At 45.5% G+C, this 25,806-nt stretch overlaps 1 protein-coding gene across 3 annotated transcripts in view; it reads left to right on the plus strand.

Moving 5' to 3' along the window:
- The window catches only part of LOC147433595 (uncharacterized protein ycf23-like), a 36,483-nt gene continuing 10,677 nt past the window's right edge, over positions 1-25,806 (plus strand). For all 3 annotated transcript variants that reach the window (XR_015185283.1, XM_086490273.1, XM_086490274.1), the window contains exons 1-7: positions 1-269; positions 487-552; positions 1,176-1,250; positions 1,350-1,412; positions 9,481-9,543; positions 9,636-9,725; positions 9,923-10,030. Coding sequence is in view for 2 of the 3 variants with exons in the window: in XM_086490273.1 (XP_086346399.1) it covers positions 24-269; positions 487-552; positions 1,176-1,250; positions 1,350-1,412; positions 9,481-9,543; positions 9,636-9,725; positions 9,923-10,030 (711 nt within the window). In the remaining variant the exon portion in view is untranslated. The remainder of the gene's footprint in view (positions 270-486; positions 553-1,175; positions 1,251-1,349; positions 1,413-9,480; positions 9,544-9,635; positions 9,726-9,922; positions 10,031-25,806) is intronic.

A 25,806-nucleotide genomic window follows, 5' to 3' on the forward strand; every position in this document is an offset into this window, starting at 1 on the left:
ACCTTAAAGGGGAAACATTTTCGATGGATTTCACAGCCATGGCGAGCTCGGGAGTAATGACGACGAGAGCTGCCAATGCGGCCGCTTTTTTATCGTCTTCGTCGTCTCTTGTCACTCACGTGCTTTCTGCAGAATGTCTTCCTACTCGCGCCGCTTTAAATAAGAGCTACACGAAACTTTCCATATCTGCAGCTGCAGCTCGACTTGAGTCCCCCGCTGAAGTTCGCAACTTTGTCCTCAGAGATTTTGTTGCTCGTCGTGCTTTCAAGGTTTTTTTTTTTGTGGAGAGAGAGAGAGAGAGAGAGAGAGAGAGAGAGAGAGAGAGAGAGATGCTCCTAGGACTGTTTGAGACCGCTGTTGTGTAACCATGGTTGCGACCTACTGTATTGAATTAACCGGGCTTGTGTGTGCATGCAGTTGTGGGTTATGTTAACGTGTCAGTATTACATGGGATGGAAGAATTAAATGGCTGAGCTATTTCCCCAGGTTATTTCTGGTTTGCAGAATTTTGATGCAAAGAATGTTACTTCTGTTGTCATTGCCGCCCAGAAGGTATCACATCTTTAAAACTTAATTTTGTTTTTTTTTTTGTCCTGGAGGAAGTCCTTCTTGTGTACTTGAGACTTAATCAATAGTGCTTTTGATTGTCTGTCTTTCCACACACTCTACTCTCTGTGGCAAGTTGTGTACCTTGCATAATTGCAGGCAACACATTTATAGTAGGAATGGTCTTTAATTTTCAGGATGGAGACAATGTGTAAGGTGTATCTAGGGTGATGTTTTAAGGAGATGGTCTAGTGGATGACTAACGTGATTCTATATTATGCACTTACTTGGATCGGTGAATGTGGTTGTTCCTAGGCTTGTGTAAGGTTATGTGGATGTTGTGACCGTCCTAAAAGAATGCCTCTTAGTACACACAGAGAGACTTTGTCAGGTCAACTCAGTTTCTTTAGTACATGTATTGCTGAGATGACATTTCTGAGAAGCTCTGTAGTTAGATTTCAACATTTGTCATTCACCAGCAATGATGCTTTTGAACTTCGGGTCTTAACTCAAATCTTTCAGGATTGGCATCTCTGAACGGCTTCAATAGTCTGGCAAAGTGTCCGTTATCATAGGTTACTGCTGGTAACACACCACCTGTTAACATTTTGATTGTCCTTTTGACACAGGGAGGGGCAACACATGTGGATATTGCCTGCAGTCCTGATCTTGTGAAGCTGGCTTTGCAGTTGGCAAGCTTGCCTGTGAGATTTTTTTTTTTTTTTTCAACGTTTGCATTTTTACTTTAATAGTTTTTTTGCAAGGATGCGAGCTTCTGATATGTGGCTTATGATTATGGGCAGGTATGCGTATCGTCTGTGGAACCAGAATTTTTTTTGCCTGCGGTGGAGGCGGGTGCTCACATGGTATGTAAGATTATCTCAATTCTGCATTCAAGGCTTAAATGATCTTTTGCTGAGCGGGGGGAGGTGTGCCTGTTCACTGGATGTAAACAAGTTAGCAATCTCTCTGTTTAAAGAGAGCAATGGAGGGTACACCGGCATCCATTTGCTCATTCGATTGTGCAGCAACATTCTATCCTAGCCCAGAGTAGTACCAGCCAAGTGGCAAGTGCGGGCTCTTTCTAAAGCTCTGTGGGTGCATTGCCCACTCCTTGGGGCAATTGCACTACCATTCAATAGAGGTTCCCGCCAGCTTTGTAGCTGGCTCGAATCTTTCTGAGAACTTTTGCAACCATATACTTAGCAGTTTCACAATTCTGGGAACTTCCCTATCCAGGGCAGCTGCACTGCCATTCATGGGTGTTTCCCGCCAGCTCTTTTGCTCGCTCGAATCTTTCTGAGAACCTATGCAACCATATTCTCAGCAGTTTCACAATTTTGGAAAGTTCCCTATCCGATGGTTTAGCCAGCTCCATCAGTTTTGGTGCAGCCTCCTCAGCCCCTTCCTCGGCTGATTGAATTCTCACACAGGAGAGTGGCCTAGACTTTGGTCGATTGATTATGCATGAGGATGGCCAAGGAAGTTTCCAGGAAGCTTTCTCTCAGGCTGTCAAATAGCCCCTATTGATGGTTACTGGAATTTCCCTTCTGGTGCTGTTGTGCCTTCTATGAAAGCCCTGATAGGCAGCTCCCTTCTGCTCTAATGCTCCACCAGGAGGGTGAAGCGTCTTGGCTGCTTCTTGGCAGCTACTGGAAACTTTGTGAAAGGCCATCCATTAGCTGCTGAGGTTGCTTCCCAGCAGCTTTCTGGTGGCTTCCCGGAAGGTCACACAGGTGCAGAAGGCTGTTTCCTGAAAAATTATAGGAATGTCCCAGATGGAGGTTATTCCTTCTGAGAAGTTTGAGTTGGAGATGATAGCATGAACCAGAAAAGTCCTTCAAACTGGCTTCTAGGAAGCCACACAAGGAGGTTTTGCAACTTCCTACATCTCTTAATGCAACTTCTTGGAAGATTTCTCTACATTGTTGAGGCAGCTTCTTGGAAGCCATGCCACATATATAGTGCCACACGGGCAGTCTAGACTCTACATGGACACAACCACATGTGCAGTGGGCATTGATAGAGCCAGATGTGTAGTCATGTGGACAGAGCTACGTGGGAGTTCACATGGTAATGCTACATGGACAGTACTGCGTGAACAGTCCACAAGGATGCCCCCACGAGCAATCCACATGGACAATGCCACACTTGAGCAATCCACATGGCCAATGCCACACTTCCTAAACACTCCTCGCAATCATTTTGTTAGCCTGGAATACCTACCAACTATATTTCTTTTGGTTATCACCAAAATATGTATCTTACTTACTACAACATTGTGTGAAAACATCTTTTGTTTTGCACTTTGACATGCATCTCCTCACTATGTGTGCGAGCTTATGCATGGCTTACCCGTAGGTACATTTGATGTAAATTCTGCTCAGATACTTGTACTGGCTTGTGAAAGACTTATTAAATGGTTATGAATTTTTTATAAAGCTCAAGGTGTGGCAACATCTCAACTCGATATATAAAGAGCCCTAGGTGCCTAAAGATCATCAGCTAGTGCCCTATCTAGCCCTCTTCTTTGTCGTTTTTGCAAGTAGATTGCAGGCCTCCTGTGCCTGTGTTTGACCGTCAGCCTCATCCCTCTCTAGAGCAGCCTCTCAGGGTGGTTGCATCCCAGCCAAGGTTCCCTGCAGCATCCTCCTTTCAGCCCAAAGACATAGCACTTCTGTAGTGAGGACGGCAATCTTGCCTGGCCCTGAAGCCAGATCTCAAAGGGCTTCAATTAGACAAGATTTGTGGCAAAGAAGTTGAAGGTAGTCCTTCTCATTGGGGTTTTTGTGCAGCCAGCATCCAGCCAGAGGTAGAGGAGCGTTGCAGCCCTAGATCTGGTTTAGAAGGGGCTGTAAAAAGACCCAAGAAGCTCTAGACTCAGATCAGTCCAAGGACCGCCAATTTTCAGCCCATCAACATTCAATTTTGTCAAAGAAGGGAGTCGATCTAGACTTACTAGACTGTCCTGAATTAGCTCCAATAGGTGCCTTGATGTAGGAGGTACTTGGAACAATCGCTAGAGCAGGTTTGGAGTATTGCAGCAGACAGCCGGTGCCAAGTCGTCATTTGGTTGGATTTTTATGGTAGATATTGTCATCATTGTGCAAGGATCAAGGTATGGTCCTTGTACACATCGATTGTGCAATTTACTCTAGACTCGGATCATTCCAAGGACCACCAATTTTCAGCCCATCAACAATCAATTTTGTCAAAGAAGGGAGTCGATCTAGACTTCCTAGACTGTCCCGAATTAGCTCCAATAGGTGCCTCGATGTAGGAGGTATGTGGAGCCATTGCTAGAGCGAGTTTGGAGTATTGCAGCAGACAGCCGGTGCCAAGTCATCATTTGGTTGGATCTTTATGGTAGATATCGTCATCATAGTGCAAGGATCAAGGTATGGTCCTTGTACACATCGATTGTGCAATTCAGAAACAGATATACCACTCTGGAGGAGTCGAGGGATTTTTTGAGAGCTGGTTGGGACCTGTTGTGGTGTGATCTTCTCTCTCATAACATAACCTTGCCCCCCTCCAAACCCCCCCCCCCCCCCCCCCCCCCCCCCCCCCCCCCCCCCCCCCCCCCCCTCTCTCTCTCTCTCTCTCTCTCTCTCTCTCTCTCTCTCTCTCTATCGGACTCTATCCCCTCATTGTTTAAGTAACACCCTCGAAGCAAAGAACCAAGAACTAAATACTAGCACAATCCGGCAAGGAAGAGGTGTTTGGATTAGTGTGATATATGATCTTTCTATCACATCCATCATCCGTCGGGCCTCCTCTCTCTCTCTCTGGTCTCATAGGTCATTTTGGCCTTTCGAAGACGTTAATATAACATTTTATTCCATTTCATTTCTCTCTCTCTCTCTCTCTCTCTCTCTCTCTCTCTCTCTCTCTCTCTCTCAGCCTCAGCTAGAGCGGGATCTGTATCAGTTATTATAAGTTGGGACTCAGGCGAAGCATGGAGGCTATTCCACAAGCATTCACCACCACCAGCGGTCACCTCCACTGAGACATGGGGGGAATATGCCACATCTCTCTACACAGCATCAGGGCAACCACCTCTGCCGGACCCACTAGAGACATGCCCGAAGACATGTTCTTTCTTTACTGCCAAGAGGGTAAGGAAAGCCATTGACAAGATGAAGACAAGGAGAGCACATGATCATGATGGTATGGTAGTAGAGCACTTCATCCATGCCAGAGATATGCTTGCAGAGCTCTTGGCTATGATGTTTAATCGAGCCATGTATGAAGGCTTCCCGGAGACTTGGAGTATGTCTACGATTGTGCCTATTTTCAAGTTAGGAGATTCCATGATTCCCGCGAATTATCGCACCATCATGGTTGGTCACACATTAGCTAGGTTGTATGCATCTGTTCTTGAGCAAAAGCTGACTAGATGGGCAGAGCGAGAGGGCATAAGAGCACCAGGGCAAGCAGGTTTCAGGAGAGGTTTCTCCACTCTTGACCAGATTCTGACACTCAGAGCTATTATTGAGGAGGGTAGACACCATGCCAAGAGGATCTATTGTAGCTTTGTGGATTTCCGCAAAGCTTTTGACACAGTGCCGAGAACCAGACTTATACGCAGACTACAGGACATGGATGTGCCTACTTTTCCCATCCCCACTTGCCGTCCCGCCCTCTTTTTTACACTAAAAATCCATTTGAGCCCTGTCCCCCGTCCCCCGCTCCCCGTCCCAGAATGCGTCCCTTGTGACTATGGATATGGGGTATTCTGGCTCTATGCAGGACAGTGATGGGCGGGTACGCACCACTGAGGGAATGTCTGACATGGTCCACTCCACTATTGGAGTAAAGCATGCCCCCTATCCCCGACTCTTTTTGGGATGTATGTGGATGAGTTTTTGGACTATGTAGAGCGTCAGGGAGAGAGGGGGGCTCAGCTAGCAGGGACACGGATTCCGTTGTTACTATATGCTGATGATATTGTGCTGATTTCTGACTCTCCAGAGGGGATGCAACGTCATTTGGATGCTCTCCATACATTTGCTCGTGACAGTGGATTGTCTCTCAATCTGGGCAAAACCAAGGTTATGGTGTTCAACACCACACCACAGTGGGTCAGGAGGTCGGCACTTACATTTATGTATGGCGAGGAGACTGTGGAATACACAGATGCATATACTTATCTTGGGGTAGTCTTCGGTGGACCGGTGTTTTCACTAAGGAGAGCATCAGAGACTAGACTGACGAAAGTATATGCAGATTTGGGAGGACTAGAGAGGATGTGTTCGCAGGTTCAGTTTCAGGAACCGCGAACAAAGCTCTGGCTTTTTGACAGTCTAGTAACTTCAGCTATGCTCTATGGAGTTCAGGTACTTGGACCCTTAGTAGACCACCATGGGAGATGTGGCAACACAGATGGATGGAGATGTATGGAGAGGCCTCTGGTCTCTATGATCTCTCAGATGATTTGGGCTAAGGCCTCAGTACCACATGAGATTATCCGAGCCGAGCTAGCCGCCCCCCCCCCCCCTCATGGTGGAGGCATTGACTAGATCAGTATCCTTTATGCACGGTCTATGGGATCTCCCCAGGGACAGATACGCTCGGCTTGCCCTCGAGTAATCTCGACAACTAGCTCTACAAAGTGATACATCATGTTGGTATGGAAAGATGACAACATGGTTTTAGTCGCATGGTCTCAACATGGATAGATTACCTCCGCTTCAATACTCCCTGGATGCACCCTCCCTGTCTCTCATATGGACAGAGATCACCAGACTCGTACGTCAGGATTTGATTCAGCTAGATACCCGGAGCACATGGATACAGCCGACACAGGAGTTGGGCACGAAGATGGCCTTCTACAGAGAGCATCTTCTCCAACTCACAGAGGACGGCTTTGTGACTAGGCCTGCATACATGGATACACACTTATCTTATGGGATAAGATGCGCTATTGGACAAATACGCACATCCTCACATCAGCTCCATATCGAGACTGGCCTATTTCGAGGGGTGCCAGTAGGGGCCAGGATATGTCAACTATGTAACTTAGAGCCAGAGACAGAGCTGCACTACACGTCATTGCCCGGCATACTATGAGATACGGGGCCGCTTCCACTGCTTGTTCAAAGAAGGTTTCGGGCCTTTTTCTAGAGCCATGAGATACAAGGATCAGAGATGTCTTGGATTGTTCCTGCTAGAGTTGCGCAGTCTTAGGGAGAGCTTGCTGAGGACATCAGGGGAAAGACAATCTCAGAGACGAATCACAGATATCTTTACACCAGCCAGAGGAGAGCCAACGGAGCAGTCATTACAGCAGATCTCAGAGCCTAATCATACTAGAGGTACGCTGCTTGACCGAGCCACCGAGCTTGGTAGATCCAGACGCCCACGACCTCGGAGGGTCTCCCACTACCGACAAAGGCTGCAACAGAAGATACAGATCACTCTAGCTCGACATGCAAGACGCCCAACCAGAGTATTGACCATGGAGGAGGTCGATGAGATCTGACAGCGACCGATGAGAGATTTCATCTGAACCCACAACCCCCCCAATTTCCTTTCTCCTTAGTGTTTTAGTGTTAGTTCTTTGTAACTTTGTAATTTCCGTACTCAAGACATGGTATCAGATTCACCAATCGTAACTTTTTGGTCTCATAGGTCATTTTGGCCTTTTGAAGACGTTAATATGACATTTTTCTCTCTCTCTCTCTCTCTCTCTCTCTCTTTTATATATATATATATATATATATATATATATCGGACTCTCTCTCTCCATTATTTCAGTAACGCCCTCTAAGCAAAGTCGGATATATATATATATATATATATATATATATATATACCTCGGACTCTATCTCTCCATTGTTTAAGTAACGCCCTCTCTCTCTCTCTCTCTCTCTCTCTATATATATATATATATATATATATATATATATATATATATATATATATATATACTCTCTCTCTCTCTCTCTCTCTCTATATATATATATATATATACTCTCTCTCTCTCTCTCTCTCTCTCTCTCTCTCTCTCTCTCTATATATATATATATATATATATGTAAGGTGCAGCGGAATGAATGTTGTATTTTGTCAAGATTAGTGATCTATATTTGCTCAAGGTTCCTTTTAATTCTTAGGGAAGGAGAGAGCCTTCCGTCTTTATGGAGAGTGCTATGATCACGAACAAAGTGAGTGGATATTGTGCGTGCAAGTGTATGAGACTGAGAGAAAGAGAGAAGAGAGATACGACACTCGAGAGTTTGAAAACCCTCCTCCGAAGGCCCCACTCTCGTCGGCGAGAGTGGTCTGCTTTGATTGCACAAAGGTGTACAATGCGTATGCAATGGACTGATGCAACTTGGACTATGCTGATGATGACGACGGTGATGATGACGACGACTTAGGGCTGAAATCTGGGGTCTTCTATCTGCTGAATTTCGGGGCTGTTTCGGTGGCTGAAAATGACTGTTTTACTGCTGTCTTTATGGCTGAATATGATGGGTTTGTCGAGGTTCATGCTGATGACAAAAATGCTGATGATGTAGCAGGTTCAGGCTGCGTTTTGCTGCTGTTGTTGAAGGCTGAAAAAACGCTGACTATGGCAGTGATTCCCATGCTGAAAACGCTGATAAAACGCTGAGGTTTGCTCTAGGGTTGGCGATCGAAAACGCTAGTGGCTGTGGGTTGTTGGTCGTGGGAAAAACGCTAAGGGAGGTCACTTTGCTAGTGAGGCTTGCTGTGGGAGACAACGCCAAAGGGAGGGAGTGGATGGCGATGCTAAATGCTGGGGATGGCTCACCAAGGGATGACTTGGGGAGGTCTTGTTGAGAGAGGGAGGGAACACCTGCTGCTTGGGGAAGCCTGTTGTGCTCTTTGCTCATCTGCCAAATTGTGCTAACTTGGGTTTGCTTATATATTAACTTACCCAATTTGCCCTACTGAGTTCCCAACAAAAGTCACTTAATAAATAAGTGAAAAATGTTAAAAATAGGGAAAAATAGGATAAAGTCACTTGAAAAATCCCCAAACTGACTCTGATGGAATCTGATGGAAATGCTTATGCTTATGCGGTGTGCAACCAGAGGATATGCATCTACACTAAGTGACTGTGCATGCACGGTCTACGAATAGACTCACAAAAGTGCCATATCACTTCTAATCTAAACTGACTGGACTGACGGGAACCCTGCTATGGTGTAGCTTGTCCACGGACACATAGGGTTGGGATGTGTCACGTGACCCTCTTGGACTCTATCTCTCCATTGTTTAAGTAACGCCCTCTAAGCAAAGAAGGAAAAAACTAATTACTAGCACAATCCGGCAAGGAAGAGGTGTTTGGATTAGTGTGATATATCATCTTTGTGTCACGTCCATCATCCGGTGGGCTTGGCAATAGATTTATTTTTACCACATCGGAGATACTTATCATTATGTGCTTTTATCTTAGAAGAAAATATGCACACACCATTGCTAACTAATTTTATCTGATTGCCACGGTTAGTGGAGCTGGAGAGTTGTTTAGAAAGTCTACTTCAAGAGTAATATGCCCCCTCCTATATCTCCACCAATCTTTGCAATAGAAGGCTACCATATGTTACTGTTTGTTCCCTTTATTCTTTGCCAATTAGGCTTCTTCATCCATCTAACATTGTAGACACCTCCTCAGTAGCTAAGCAATGAAATGGCAGGCCTCAGAGTAAGCAGAAACAGCATATTTCTGCAGTATTCTGCCCAAGGTAAGTCCTAGAAATGGACTGTTTTTGTCATTGCCTTCAAGTGCATTACAGACCAAACATACCTTGTCCATTATTGTGGTGACTGTAGTGTGCAATGCGTTTTATAGTCATTGCAGCCATCAAGCTGGTGATTAGGCTTGGAGCAACCGAGTGACAAACATCAACTTGTTTTGATATGGAAGAGGACTGACTTTTTTCTCTTTACCTCTCTTTGCAGGTGGAGATTGGAAATTATGATTCTTTCTATGCAAAAAACAATCGATTTTTTTCTGCCGAAGAGGTACTTCATAATTTTCTTTACATAAAGAATGACGGTACTAGGATTTTAGATTGTGTAACATGCTTGCTTTTTCTCTTGAATTTATTTTCTAGGTCTTGGATCTTGCAAGGCAAACTAGAAGGTTGCTTCCGTCTACCGTTTTGTCTGTGACTGTACCCCACACTTTGAGTCTTGATGAGCAGGTCCCTAACTTACGTTGTCAATAATCTTACTAAATTCCAGTCTTGTAAACATTTCTTTGGTAATTGTGTGCTCCTACCTGCTACGTAGCTGCAAGGATTCTTTTAGACTTGACAAAGTGCCATTTCTACTACTTATAAGTGGATTGTATTGAAAAATTTGATCGCAAAAACTATTCAAAAAATTTCCCTTGCTGCAGGTGAAGCTCGCAGAAATGCTCGAGGGTGAAGGTGTTGATATTATCCAGACTGAAGGTGGAACAAGCACTAGTCCTTCTAAGCCAGGTGTTCATGGGTTAATGGAAAAGGTAGTGCATCAAAGGTTATCCGTCAATTGCATTACAAGCTGTGTGTATATGTGGGGAAACAGGGCTGTAATTTACAAAAGACCAACTATGCCCACAATAATCTTAGGATGGAATAGGCCATCTACAACTGCAGCCTAAAGCCATCTCGTGAAAAGCTGAAGAACTGAGAGAATGCCAGTGGTACCTCTCCTCCTATGTGGCTCCTGAAAGGTAGGCACCCAGCAACGTCCTTAACACGATTATCCACCCGTCTAGAGAGAAGAGGCAGGACTCAAGAGGATATCAAGGCCCAAGGCCAGGATTATGACTTTGCAAGTGATAACATATTGAACAGCACTGAGACCAGGATGAGCCAGCATTGAACCCCGAGAAGCTGCACTTATTGTCCAATGCTTGCTAGAGCTCGCATCCATTACCAAGGGAACTGGAAACATGATCAATCACTAAATGAACATGGAGAGATTGCAGAATCGTGAACTTTACTTGCTCAATCTGGCTCCTGCCACGATATTGCCAACGTGATCGAGTTTTGAAGATGCTGTCTGTGGAACCCGACCAGAGTGCATCAATAATCAAACATCTAGGCAAAATATGAAATGAGGCAGCTACATGACCAAACTCCATCTCACCAGCGGCCCCAAGGGCAAAACGACACAACATGCACAAAAGAAACTGGAGGGAGGAACAGAGATAAGCCAAACTATAGACCCCTGAGTTGCTGCATACTCTTTGCAGCTAATGGGATCCTTTAGGAGGCTCTTCCAGGGAAGCGGAGCGGCGTATATACTCTTTCCTTGGGACATGGGCAAGATCTTCAGTTCTTTTCAGTTTGGATCACGGCCACATCACATGGCACTATGCCCCTCCTGAGTGTTTTATTCTGCATTCTTCCTACACGCTGCCTTGATGTATCCATAGCACACATCATGTATTCCCAATTTCCCATCTTGTACATCCTCTATGTGATAGGCTGCTACATCCCTAGAGGTCTCTCCACCGTGCATCAACTTGGGGTGAAGGTAAAGGAAGGCTCTGCCTCAAGCTATTATATTCTCTCTCTCTCTCGCCATCAGAAGGAAGCAACTCATCATCAGACCACGAGGGCAGAGAAGATTTGCAAGGGGGCTTAGCTTGTCTGCACATCAGCCTGCTGATTTCGGACCAGGCACAAGGTACAGCTGATTACACAAGGGATGCAGCCACTGGGGGAGGAGCGTATCTGACTGTGGAAGGGGTAGCTCAGAACCAATTGCACACACAAAAGGATTGCAAATGGCAATCAGCCCGTACACCAGACATTGCAATTGTGTGGGGCAGAGGCAAGTTAAGCCCGGACAATCAGCCCGACATCCAGCTCACACAGAAGGAGCATAGCAAATTAGTCCTGGCGTAGAGAGGGTGGGTGCTACAATTCAAGCAGAGGGGTACAGATATTGTATGTGAAGCCTCACTGGAGGTGCTTGAGGATGGACCAATCAGATGACCTCGGGGATGACGACATTTAGGCGGGGATTCGAGAGAGCACGCTATCGCAAGGTTCTGTGAGAGTAGAGATTCTAGAGTCAAAGATGACTTGATGTATGAGAAGGTATAGGTGATGATTAAGGCGGAGCTAAGCCTTTTGAGGGTGACATTGAAAAAGAGATGTATACAAATGCGGAGACTTACAAAAAAGCTATGTATGCAGATATGAGGAAAGAGTTGGACAAAGAGATGCTTGGTAAGCAAGACGAGATGTACACATCATTGTAGGTCAAAATGCAGACTATAGTGAGGGTGGAAGCGAATGTAATAGAATGCGTGATGCAAAAAGATTAGAGGATGCACTTGCTGCTTTTGAATCCTGGAAATAAAACATGGAAGAACGCATGAGTGAAAAGGATGCATTGATCGAAGCACTTAAGGGAGAACTCGCAACTTGTAAAAATACCATTAAGGAGCAGGTGAAAACTCTACGTGAAGAGGAAGAGCAGAAGGCACGAACAACCTCTTCATGGACGGAGCACCTATTTAAAACACAAGAGAAGGATGATAAAGCTGAAAAGTGGATTGAGGACGCAAAGAACGAAAAAGATAATATGCATGAAGCCACACCGACATCCACTATCATCAATACGACAATTGAGGAGGAGCAAAAGAGGAAGACTAGAGCCCTTCATGTGCATGTTACAGGTCTCAAAGACACTGGAAAAGTAGAAGAAGAAGTGAAAGGACTCTTGAAGCGCATAGGCATTTCTGAACCCACACACACAGGTGCTTGGAGAGTGGGAAAGAAGGGAAGTGATGAGAAAGGAAGTTCCAAGGAGAGAGCACTCATTATACGTTTCCCTACGTTGGCTACCCCGTGAAGTTCGAGAATCAAGTACTTTCTGGACTTCATATTCTTCTTGCCATCGATCTCAACTAGAGATAGGGTTTGTTGGGTTCTTCTGGGAATGTTGGATGTGCGACAAGGCTCTAGAACTGAGACATGAAGGACTGGATGAATCTTCATGGACTCTGGTAGTTAGAGGCGATAGGTGACTGGTAGTTAGAGGCGATAGGTGACTGGATTGACTTAGCCTAGAATCTTGAATGGTCCAAGTCGCTCGTAATCTAGCTTTTTGCAAGGACGAGAGTAGTGTAGATCATGACGTAGAAGCCATACTTTATATAACCCCTCCCCCCCCTCGTATGCTAGGTGCTGCATCCGATGCTGGACTGTATTACTCCTGTATTTCTTGTGAAGTTGAGCTCTGATACCTTGTGAGTGCGCGTGTGCGGAAAAAACACACACACACACACACACACACACACACACACACACACACACAGAGAGAGAGAGAGAGAGAGAGAGAGAGAGAGAGAGAGAGAGAGAGAGAGAGAGAGAGAGAGAGAGAGAGAGACGGTGGTGTGTGGAAGAGGGGGCGATCAGCCCCCCATGACTACCAGTGTGTATCTGTGGGTATCTCCCTGTCCCCATATATAGGTGCCCAAGGAGAGATAGGGCAATGCAAGAAAAAAGCCCCCACGACCCAACAAGAAAAGATAGAAATACGAGGGCACCCGGACAAGGTGGGCGGCCGGACAATGCAGTCTAAATGCATATGCAAAGGGTTGTCAACCCGGAGGCACACTAGCCGTATATGCATGCCGTACATGCATGCCCTAGACCTGTGAAGCAGCAGAGTGGTGTAAGTCTAACACCCCCTCTCATCACTTGATGCTGAACAAACCGCATGAAGCCAAAGATGTGAGGCAAATGATGAAGATGTTTGCTGCAATGTCCACTGAAGGACCATACTCCGACGAACTCCGTGAGTGTAGCAACAGTCTGGGGTGTCACGACTGCCAAGAAAGCTCCATGGTAGAGTGCCGTCACGAGAGTAGTGTAGCAAAGTGTTGTACTCCGCCAATACAGGGTGAAGATAGTGTTGAAGGTCCCGAACTGAGTGTGAAAACAATTCCTTGTCGTAAAAGAAGTGCCAATAGACCTGCAAGTGTCCTACCCAATAGTATCTGCGGTGTCTGTAGTCAAACCGCCTGGAGAAAATGGGGAAGCCGAGGAACCGTCATGAGAATAACCGGAAGCCTGTCAATGCATGAGCCTGCAACCCAAGGTGGCTAAGATGTGAAAAACTCCTGGAAGGCTAGATGTAGCAATCTGTGCCATTAACGTTCTCCGAAACAAGGAAAGCCAGACTAAACAGTCTGCACTGTAGAAGCTACCGTAAGCTGCAGTAGTCACCGGGAGACCGAACGGACCACCACCGGATGGTGTCCTGTTAGTAGGTAGGGTAATCCAAGATGAGGGGAAAGCGAGACTCAACAGTCTGCGCTATGAAGGGCCTCTGAGAAGAGGTGTGGTCAGACCAAGCTGTTTGCACCGTGATCCTTGTGTACGAAGAAGGGAAGCAAGACTGAGCAGTCTGCACTTTGAATAATCTTTGAGAAGAGGAAAGGCCAAACCAATCTATCTGCGCCATCTTGCCTGTATCTCCTACCTCCAATCCTCCGGTGTCAACCAAAACAAAATTCGCGCCAACGCCACCAAACCGCAACTCTATGTGGCTCTCAATGTAAATGGGCTGGGAGTGGCCTACTGCCCAGGTCGAGGGATAAGTCTGCGCTGTAAGGTTACCGGGGGTGAGTGTAAGCAACTCTAAAGGGAGAAATCCAAATGGTCAGGAGTGTAGAAGAGCAATTGCACTACCATCTGAAACCGGCCTGTACTTTCAAAAAGGGCGGTAGACTTTAGACTTAAACCTTATTTGCTTTCATCCATTTAATTTGTCACCCACTTTACCTGTACTTTCAAGACACAACAAAGGGGAGAGGGATACAGGCTGCTAGATTGCACCTGTATAAGTAGACCGACACCAGATTGGCCCCTAACTTAGGCGCCCCTTTCTGTATTTCTTTATTGTTCAAAAGAGGGAATAAACGCTGTGGTTCCCTACAAGCTGCCCCACACAAACTTGGCTGAATTTCAACTGTTCCGGCCCGATTTCGGCAGCATAACTGTACTAGGACCCTTCACAGTCAGTATTCCCACGCATTGAATGACTTTCCCGATGCATATGGGCACTTTGCAAAACCTGGCGAGAATCTGCAGCACGCTGAATTCTCTGTTTTCAGCCCCGAAAATGCGCCAGATCACCTGTACAGCTGTCCCCTCGCGTCCCCGAACCTCCTGGGGGTATTAGGGACCGTTTAGGGCCAAATCCCTAAACCTGCAAAAATACACAGCAGGCTGTAATTTACTGTTTCGGGCTCCGTTTCGCGTGCCGATCGCATCCGTAGCAAGTCCTCGAGCTCCCGCACCTGTAGGGCTACTTGCCCTTTGAATCGGACGAGATTTCTGGCGTGAAACCTCTCCGAATTCACCTGTACCTACGGGGGATTAGCTGCTAGCTAATCCAGTACCTGTGCAAGAGGTTTTTGCCTTGGCAATCGCGCATGAACCCACACAACTGTACATTGGTCAATTGAAAAGCCCACTAGAGGGGCATAACATACTGCCATAGGGGAGAGAGAGGGCAGTGCGTAGCGTGCAGGGCATCACTCTTGGCACCGCACTGTACATAGGAGGGAAAGGAATCACTCCATAGCTCTTAACTTGTGACAAAACTGAAAAATGAGCCTTCTTCCTCCTAAATTCAGCGCCACTTCTTGTTGCATGAGGAAAGTGCACCAGAAGGTGCCACTTGGCACATTTACAAGCATTTTCCCGTTTCGGGGTTGCCGCCTAAAAATCTCCTAACCGGTTGCCCAGTTGACTTCACGGCAGAGTAAGAAAATGTTCCCCTTGTCATTTCGGAGGTAATGACGCAAACATATTTTCAGGTCCCAAAATAGCAGTTCCCTAAATTTTAGGAGATGCTGCCATTGTATCTTTCTAGGTCATCTGATCCCCTTTGTACACTGCAGCCACACCCAAAACTTAAATGTAGCCTCTGTAGCAAAGGATTCCACTTTGGTTAGTCAATGATCCCACTTTGGCTAACCATAGTCTTTGTCCAACCTTAGTGCTCACTTGCCCTCGGGCCTGGACTCCCTCTGGACAGTTCCACACTAGCTATGCAATGCAGGGCAGTTAGATTTCCCGAGGGGTGTTTCCAAAAAGTGAAAGTAAATAAATAATAAGAAAGAAATCAACAAAAAGGATAGATAGTAGTCACACGCTGGTGACATACCCCCCTCTTGAAATCTTAAACGTCCTCGTTTGCATCTGTGTCGTACATGCTCACAGTCAACACTGAGGTATTCAACACCTGTCGACACATGTACGACACATACATGCTCATTATCAACCCTGGTGTATTCAACACCTCGTCAACACATGTATTGCCTGCGTGTGAACCTTGTCCCAATGACATAGTGGTAGCTTCGCACTCTGCCATTGCTTTGAGTCACTGACTTTCCAATGACAAAATGGTAGCTACACATTTTGCCACTGTCTTAGAGTACACGTTGGATCTCGTAACACTTTCGAGCATACCCAAACCGACAGTTTAAGAATGCAGTTACACATGTACTCTTTAATAGAAGCAATTACTGTATTCTTGACAAACTGACAAGAAATACTCACTTCTATAGCACTAAGCACATTTTTGGACATTCCATAAGAGCAATTGCCAAACTGACAATCTGTACAAGTCTAACATTCATGTAACTGGTATTTCATTTGAGCTCAGTTTAAATACCATGTACATCATTTCTTTCAGAAGCCATTGTCACACTGACAATCCATGTAGCTTTGAAACTCAAGGGGTCAAGGTAGGTTGCAAATCGAAGGCTTCAAGGTAAAGTGATAACACAGTTGGTGACTCTGCAAGTTCACCTTCTTCCATCCACATAGCATCCATTGGTGGATAGTTTCTGAACTTTACCAAGTAACGCCTAGTAACCTTGCCTTTCACTTTCCTTTCTTTGTGTGCCAAAATGTGTTTGGGGACCAAGATCTCGTCAAGTTCCTCGACTTCCGGCTGATCTTCAGCTGGCATATCCTCTGGCACATCACCCACATAGGGTCTGAGAAGACTCACATGAAACGCATTGTGAATCTTCCAATTGTCAAGCAATTTCAGCCTATATGCAACATCACTGATTATGTCGCACACTTGAAAAGGCCCATAGTAACGCATGCTGAGCTTTGGAAACAGTCTTTCCTTGCCCTTCATCTTCTTTAACCTTGCCTTTTCAAAGGGTAAAAGCACCCAATCACCAAGTGAGTATACTACTTCACGACAGTGACGATCAGCTGCTTTCTTTTGCTTTGCCTAAGTCTTTTCTAAGGCCACTTTGACCTTCTTGTACATTTCATCCATGTCCTGAACATACTTATCTGCTTCAAATATCTTGTCCTTTGTATGCAGTATGGGAGGAACTTTCTTGCCACCTTCAACTATCTCGAAAGGTGCCTTGCCAGATGATGAATGCACTGTATTATTGTATGCATACTCCACCAATGGCAAATACTGCTCCCACTTTCCTTTATGCTCTGACACATAGCACTTCAGTAGATCTAGGACAGTAGAATTTGCCTCTTCTGACTGCCCATCTGTTTGAGGATGAAATGACGAAGAGAATTGGAGCGTTGTGCCCATATTCTCAAACAAGCCTCTCCAGAACAAACTTGTCATGCGTGGATCACGGTCGCTAACAATCGACTGTGGCATGCCATGATACTTGAAAATATTGCTCATAAACAAGTGTGCCATCTGATCTGGCTTTATCTTCTTCTTGACAGGAATAAAATGAGCCTGCTTGCTGAATCTGCAAATGATGGTCCAAATACCATCATTTCCTGTCTGCGTTCTCGGAAGATCAAAGATAAAATCCATAGCAATACTTTCCCATGGTTTATCTGGAATAGGTAGTGGTTGCAATAACCCTGGTGCCTTTTGCCTGTCAAACTTGACCTTCTAGCAAATTAGGCATTCTCGCACAAAGGCATCCACGTCTCTTCTCAATGTAGGCCAATAGAAGAATATCTCAACCGCTTTAACTGTAGCATCGATACCACGATGCCCTGCATACGGTGGGACATGACTCTCTTCCATAACTTTGCGTCGCAATGGCTTTGTGACACACAATCTGCCATGCATCATCATGAACCCATCTTTGAGAAGATAGTGTTCATGATGCTGTCCATCCATTAATTGCTCGAAGACCCTTGCAAAATCTTCATCATTTGCATACTGTTCTCTCATATCATCAAGTTCATGATGATAAGGAATTTGACACAACTGAAATTTGTGGCTTCCTTGACAAGGCATCAACCACAACGTTCTTCTTGCCTTCCACATGCACAATCTGAAAATGGAACATGGACAAGATATTTGCCCATCGCATATGCTTCTCAGATAACTTTGTCTGTGTCAAGAAGTATTGCAAGGTCTGATGGTCCGTTTGGACAACGAAATCTGCACCTAGCAGGTAGTGTTTCCAACTTAAGAGCGCATGAATCACAGCCAGTAACTCTTTCTCATAGACCTGCATGGTCATCTCTGGCCCTTGCAAAATTCTGCTCTCATAGGCTACTACCCTGCCATCTTGCATTAGCACTGCACCAATGCTACTACCACAGGCGTCACACTGGACCACAAATGAATTCCTAAGATCTGGCAACACAATGACTGGATCTGAAGTCATCTTTTCCTTTAAGAGATTAAAACCTAAAATCTCTTTCTGTGTCCATCTAAAGGTGACTGCCTTCTTTTGAAGAGTATGTAAAGGTGAAGCAATCTCAGCGAAATTTCGGATAAACCTTCTGTAATAGGAGCATAGTCCCAAGAAACTTCGGACATCGTGGACCGTCTTCAAATCTGGCCACGACTTGATCACTTCAACTTTTGCAGGATCCATTCTGACACCATCCTTTGAGACAATGTGTCCGAGAAAATGAATCTCTTCTAGAAAAAATTTCGCTTTTCTTTGCATTGATGAGCAACCTATGACTGCATAGCTCTTTGAACACAATGGCCAAGTGATGCCTATGCTCCTCTTCATTCTTTGAGTAGACTATCATGTCATCAAAGAATGTACCAACAAACTGCTGGTGTGGACGGAAAATTCTGTCCATCATCCTATTGAACGTAGCAGGAGCATTTGTGAGACCAAAGGGCATCACTAAAAATTCGTAAAGGCCAAACGTTGTTCTAAAAGCAGTCTTGTGCACATCCTCTGATCTAATGCGGATCTGATGGTACCCACTCTTTAGATCTATCCTGCTAAACATAGCTACTCCTTCTAATTTGTCCAGAATATCATCAATTCTAGGTATAGGGAACCTATTCTTTATGGTATTCTTGTTCAGTGCACGGTAGTCGATGCACATACGCCATGAACCATCCTTTTTTTGCACCAACAACACTGGAGAACAGAATGGGGATGAACTGGGCTGAATCAGCCCCTTTTCTAACAGCTCCTGTACTTGGCCCATTATCTCTTTCTGCTGAGCCGCACTAACCCTGTACGGAGGCTTATTTGGTGGGCTACTGCCTGGCACCAAATCTATCGCATTGTTTGGTGCAGCGGAATGAATGTTGTATTTTCTCAAGATTAGTGATCTTTATTGCTCAAGGTTCCTTTTAGTTCTTAGGGAAAGAGAGAGCTTTCCGTCTTGTAGAGAATGTGGTGGTCATGAACAAAGTGAGTGGATCTAGTGCGTGCAAATGAATGAGACTGAGAGAAGGAGAGAGAAGAGATACGACACCGAGAGGTTGTAAAACCCTCCTCCGAAGGCCCCACTCTCGTCGGCGAGAGTGGTCTATTCTTTGATTGCACAAAGGTGTACAATGTGTATGCAATGGATTATGCAACTTGGTCTATGCCGATGACGACGACGATGACGATGGCTGAAATCTGAGATCTTCTAATCGCTGAATTTCGGGACTGTTTCGGTGGCTGAAAATGACTGTTTTGGCTGCGTTTTCTTGGCTGAAAAATGAGGTTTCTTAGGGCTGAAAACTGATGGTCTTTATGGGCTGAATCTGCTACACTTTAGGTGAATAATGCCGGTCTTAATTTGCTGCTGAAATCCAAAAACGCCAAGGGCTGAAATTGGTCCTTCTGTCGTCGGGGTTCTGCAAATGCAAAAACGCTAGGCTGATCTGCTGTGTCGTGATGACGCCGGGGCTGATCTGCTGTGCACAAATCGCCAAGGCTGATCTGATGCAAAAACGCTAGGTCTTCTGTGGAGAAAACGCCAGAGTAGTCGCGGGGGTTGGTCTTGCTGAGAAGTTGCCTGTTGAGCAAGGTGCTCCTGTTGCCTCTTCTGCCATTTAGTGCTAACTTGGGTTTGCTTATATAGAAACTTAGCAAAATTGCCCTACCTACTTTTGTTGGAAAGTCACTTAAAAATAATAAGTGAAAATCCCAATAAATAGGAAAATGCACTGGAAAATTCCCCTAACTGATGCTAATGGATTCTGATGGAAATTACGATGATCATGCTGTGTGCAACCGGAGGATATGCATCTATGCTAAGTGACTGGGCATGCACTGTCTACGAATAGACTCACAAAAGTGCCAGATCACTGCTAATCTAGACTTGACTGAACTGACTGAACCCTGCTGTGGTGTAGCTTGTCCACGGACACATAGGGTTGGGATGTGTCACGTGACATCCCCTCCTTTTCAAAGTGAGGTACTGGTACCGAACTGTATGGCGTCGAGGGAGATCGCCAATAGCATCCGGAATCCTGGAAGGGACTCTTCGCCGGCCCACTCTGATGTGTGGGTCATGCGGTACTTGAACTTCATAAAGGTCTGCAACGCTTGCTTCTTTGGGCCGCGCCGAAAGCGACACAGAGTCTTCTGAATCTCCTTTCTTGCTTCAACTTCGTCTAGAGTCCTGCTTCGTCCGTCTTCAAGAATCTCCATGGGTGAAAATTCCTGAAACCATCTCCAACACAAAACCATGAACTACCCATTCCATGTAAAGTGAAGGAAAAAAATCTTGTCTTCTCTAAAGACTGTGTATGCAATGTAGATGAACAAATAGACGGAGTGACAACCCGTTCATCAAACACACGCAAACAATGCGATCGAATCTTTTCTGTTTGATCGAAATCAATCAACTGTGGCAAATCACAATGGAAATGCCCATGCTTGGTGCTCATACTATCATGTGCTCTTTCGGAAACTGTGTCATGCCAAGGAAGAAACATGGAATGTGACTTCCTGACATACAAACTTTTCAACTTTTCCTGAACAATCCGCATACATCCGTGCTCATCCATGAGAGAAACGTGCTCAACATACAATATGTCATGCCTAGGAAAAGGGATCATATAACGATGCTGACTAAAATACAGGAAACCTTCACGAATGAAACACTCGAACAATGCGTGCGTATCAATCATGCGAACACATAATACTTCTTGTGATGGTTCCTTGGACCAAGGCTCGAGAGTCAAGATCGGTTCTTCTTGAATGATCGAATCGTCTTTTGGGGGATCTGTGGACCTTGACTGGAAAGCCAGGATCGATTCTTGGTGATTGATCGAATCGTCTTGTGGGGGTTCTTTGGACCTCGACTCGAAAGCCAAGATCGCTTTTTCGTGATTGATCGAATCTACGACGACAACAACGACGACGATGGCTGAAATCTGAGATCTTCTAATCGCTGAATTTCGGGACTGTTTCGGTGGCTGAAAATGACTGTTTTGGTTGCGTTTTCTTGGCTGAAAAATGAGGTTTCTTAGGGCTGAAAACTGATGGTCTTTACGGGCTGAATCTGCTACACTTAAGGTGAATGATGCCGGTCTTAATTTGCTGCTGAAATCCAAAAACGCCAGGGCTGAAATTGGTCCTTCTGTCGCCGGGGTTCTGCAAATGCAAAAACGCTAGGCTGATCTGCTGTGTCGTGATGACGCCGGGGCTGATCTGCTGTGCACAAATTGCCAAGGCTGATCTGATGCAAAAGCGCTAGGTCTTCTGTGGAGAAAACGCCAGAGTAGTCGCCGGGGTTGGTCTTGCTGAGAAGTTGCCTGTTGAGCAAGGTGCTCTTGCTGCCTCTTCTGCCATTTAGTGCTAACTTGGGTTTTCTTATATAGAAACTTAGCAAAATCACATCTTCTTCATGCAACTCATCATGCTTGTGAGAGATCACATCTTGATCATGCAAATCATCATGCTTGTCATTGGCATCCAAATCATCATGCTTAGCAATATCATTCAAATCATCATGCTTATCTTTGTCATCCAAATCATCATCATGTTTCATACAATCATGCAAATCCTGTGTATCATGCGATGGGGAAGAAGAGACTGAGAGAGTCTTTTTTTCCCGATCCTGTTGTATCTGAGCCTGCATTCGACAAAAGAGTCGCAACATCTCTTGCCTTATTGCTTTGTTCTCGCGATCAAACTTGGCTTGCATTTCTTTGTTCTCTCGATCAAATTCTGCTTCTCTTGCTTTGGCTTCCAAGCGTGCTTGCTCGCTCTCACGCGCTATGGCTGCCATTCCTTCTTTGTATTTACGATCTATGGCTGCCCTTCGTTCTTCGTAAGCCTTTCTTACTGCTTCTCTTTCTTGGTCTAACTCCTCCATAGGAGTTCGTGCAATCTTTGTCGTAGATGGGGAAGGGTCGGAAAAAATTTCTGGTGAGGAAAATTCTTCTTCGCCTCTCTCATGCTCATCACCTCCAAGCGAAGTATCCATTCCGCTTCGAGTGATGACCATTCTGCAATCGTGGGTTCTTGTGGGTTCTTAAGTTCACGAGGAACTTGGGTTCTTGGGAGTCTTGGGTTCTTAAGTTTACAAGGAACTTTGGTTCTTGAGGGTCTTGAGGTTCTTGAGGTCCTTGATTCGTGAGAATCTTGGGTTCTTGAGGTTCTTGAGTCTTGAGGGTCTTGGGTTCTTGGGGTTCTTGAGGTTTTCTTTCGCTTGCAAATCGCGTTGGAGAAGGATCTTCTCTTCACCCGAGTTCTACCCTTTTTTGCGGGCGCACCCCTTGGCGGCCTTGCGCTCACACCAAGGTTGCTTTTTCCCACCTCACGTCGATTGGCCGGCTGCTAAGTGCACGGTCAGCTCTCAATGAGTGAAAAGAGACACAAGGGGAGGCTGGACAAGCCCTTCTTTCTTGGGATTCCTGTCACTGTTCAACAAAACACGATTAGGAATCGCCGCGCCCAAGTAAACTTGGGTTCGTGCGATCGCAACAAGCAAAAAAAATTTCTTGTGGTTCTTTCCTTGAGTATTGCAGAACACTTCCAAAGCTCTGATACCAATGTTAGGTGCAGCGGAATGAATGTTGTATTTTCTCAAGATTAGTGATCTTTATTGCTCAAGGTTCCTTTTAGTTCTTAGGGAAAGAGAGAGCTTTCCGTCTTGTAGAGAATGTGGTGGTCATGAACAAAGTGAGTGGATCTAGTGCGTGCAAATGAATGAGACTGAGAGAAGGAGAGAGAAGAGATACGACACCGAGAGGTTGTAAAACCCTCCTCCGAAGGCCCCACTCTCGTCGGCGAGAGTGGTCTATTCTTTGATTGCACAAAGGTGTACAAAACATTGACCTTTCTTTATCTAGCACAGATAAATTTGATTCATCACAATCTGACACTTCACGTGCAAAAACCAAGTACGTAGAAAGATGCTTTTTCATTACAGAAGTAATAGCAGAAGCTGATACAGTGGGAATAGACTCCCCTTTAAGCTTTACATCCAGAATGTGAGTCTTTTCCCTGCTCTGTATAGTGATCTTTTTGTTGTAGGCATCCATGATTCCCTGTACACGAAATAACGAAGGAATACCTAACAACACATCACATCCGTCCAGTGGCATGATGTAAAATTCTTTAGCATCTACAGGACTGGATATGTAGGCGCAACTTTCCGATAATGGGTGTCAGCCTCTGTATGGCCAGGACATGCCAAACCTGCCTTTGCTGTATACCCCATCTCTTCAGGTCTGATTTCCAACTTTGAAGCCAATTCTAGGGAAATGAAATTGGCTTTGGCACCTGGATCAAAGAAGATAAGCACTGTTTGATCCCTGACCTTTACCCATGCTCTGCAAAGCTCACTTGCATCTGAATTTGGCTTGTCGCCCACCATATCTTGCACTAGACCAGCCATGGGCTTCTTTCCTTTCTTGTCCTCCTTGTCTTCAGAATCAGCTGGCCTTTTCTTTGTAGGACAATTGTAAGCAATGTGGCCAAGCTGCTCACATATCAAGCATTTGTTCTCTGACCTCAAGACCTTCTTTTGCTCTTCCGACTTGCGCGGAAAACGTCTTTTCCATTTCTTCGCTGGTCCCTTTTCTGATTCAGCCGTAGTTTTGTCTTTCCCTGCGTTGACTGGCTCCTGAGTCACTTTCGGAGCCTCCTTGGGAACATTTGAATTCACAATCTTCTCCCTTGAGCAAACCATTGCCAGTGTTTGCTACCTCGATGAGCCGCGTCAAAGTAGTGACTTTGGTCTTCGTACAGTACTTTCTCAATCCTTTGGGTAGGCCACAACAATATTTTTCAATCTGTTCTATCAATGGAACAAACCTATAGGAAGTTACTGGAAGTAGAGCTTTCCAAAACTTCCGATTGTAGTCATCGAGATTCTTGCAAGTGGCAGCATTAAGCTGGTGCCATTCTGTCATGACATTTGCTTCAAAGTCATCAGATAACCATGTTACTGCAAAAATCTGCTTGAAGTAAATCCATGTGGACGGAGCTTGCCCTTGAAGCAATAAAGTTGTCCACCATTGTCCCGCATTCCCTGTCAAGAAAGTGGCTGCCTTGCGGACCTTTGAAGCCTCTGTAAAGTTTCCCCTTGCATAGGCCTTGTCAAACTGTTGGAGGAATGAGAGAGCCTTCTTCCTGTCATCAAACCCTGTAAAGGTCGTGAAAGTCACACCTTTGCCACCTTCTTTGTACGGAGTTGGCCTCTCCAGCGGCGTTAAATTGTCATATGGAAGTGATTGAAACATGGGAACACTGCCATATTTTGCTGCTGATTTGTAATTCCAGCCATACCAAAATTTGCCCGTGGCATCCCAAATTGGCCCTGAGTGCTTTGAAACCTTGGTAGCATGCCCGTGACACCATACATGGGGTTAGGCATCATCGTTTGAGCGCTCCGGAACACTGTTCCTGGCGTGTAAAACTGATTTCCAGGTGCATGGCCAGCCATGCTTTGGAATACCGATCCACCTCCAAAATAGCCAGGGTGTACTGAAGGTGGTGGGAAGACTTGTTGCATAGCCTATAGGTTGCTTCCCTGTCCATTAGAACTAGCTATAGGCTATTGAAAAGTGGTTGGCTGAACTGGTACAGCTTGAAAGACTTGCATCTCAGCCACCTGTTCTTGCACCTTAGGCACAGGTTGTGGAGACTGCATGTTCTCCGTCAAGTGTACATGCGTTTCCATTGACTGTGCAGTATGAATCACCTGTGCTCGAGCCTTAACAGGCTTTTGAATATGATCCAGTGACCCAACTTGCTGAGACGGGAGAGAAGGTTGCAGAAAGGCTAAAAACCTCGGATTCTGCATTACTTGTGTGAACATAGCCACAACAGTAGCCAACTGGGTCTTGAATATATCATCATCCGTCTGTGGTGGTCTTGAAAACTCACCCACTTCATGTGTCTATTGACCCTGCGAAGAGGAAACCTCTTCAGTCTGTGGTGGTCTTGAAGACTCACCCACTTCATGTGTCTGTTGACCCTGCGAAGAGGAAACCTCTTCAGTCACATCATCTGGTCTGTCAGCCATAATTGCAATTTCCTGTGTCTGGTCTATGATCCCCTGTGTCTTCAAGCCCAAATTGACCAAGGCTCACTTCTATGGGAAAAAGTGATTTAATCTCGGTGATGGAACCATGAAACCGGCTTGTACTTTTAAAAAGGGCGGTAGACTTTAGACTTAAACCTTATTTGCTTTAATTTATCGCCCACTTTACCTGTACTTTCAAGACACAACAAAGGGGAGAGGGATATAGGCTGATAGATTGCACTTGTATAAGTAGACCGACACCAGATTGGCCCCTAACTTAGGCGCCCCTTTCGGTATTTCTTTATTGTTCAAAAGAGGGAATAAATGCTGTGGTTCCCTACAAGTTGCCCCGCACAAACTTGGCTGAATTTCAATTGTTCTGGCTCGATTTCGGCAGCATAACTGTACTAGGACCCTTCACAGTCAGTATTCCCCACGCATTGAATGACTTTCCCGACGCATACGGGCACTTTGCAAAACCTGGCGAGAATCTGCAGCACGCTGAATTCTCTGTTTTCAGCCCTGAAAATGCGCCAAATCACCTGTACAGCGGTCCCCTCGCGTCCCCGAACCTCCT

This window comes from Adiantum capillus-veneris, chromosome 19 (assembly GCF_014529385.1).
Source record: "Adiantum capillus-veneris isolate H3 chromosome 19, ASM1452938v2, whole genome shotgun sequence".
Classification (NCBI taxonomy): Eukaryota; Viridiplantae; Streptophyta; class Polypodiopsida; order Polypodiales; family Pteridaceae; genus Adiantum; species Adiantum capillus-veneris.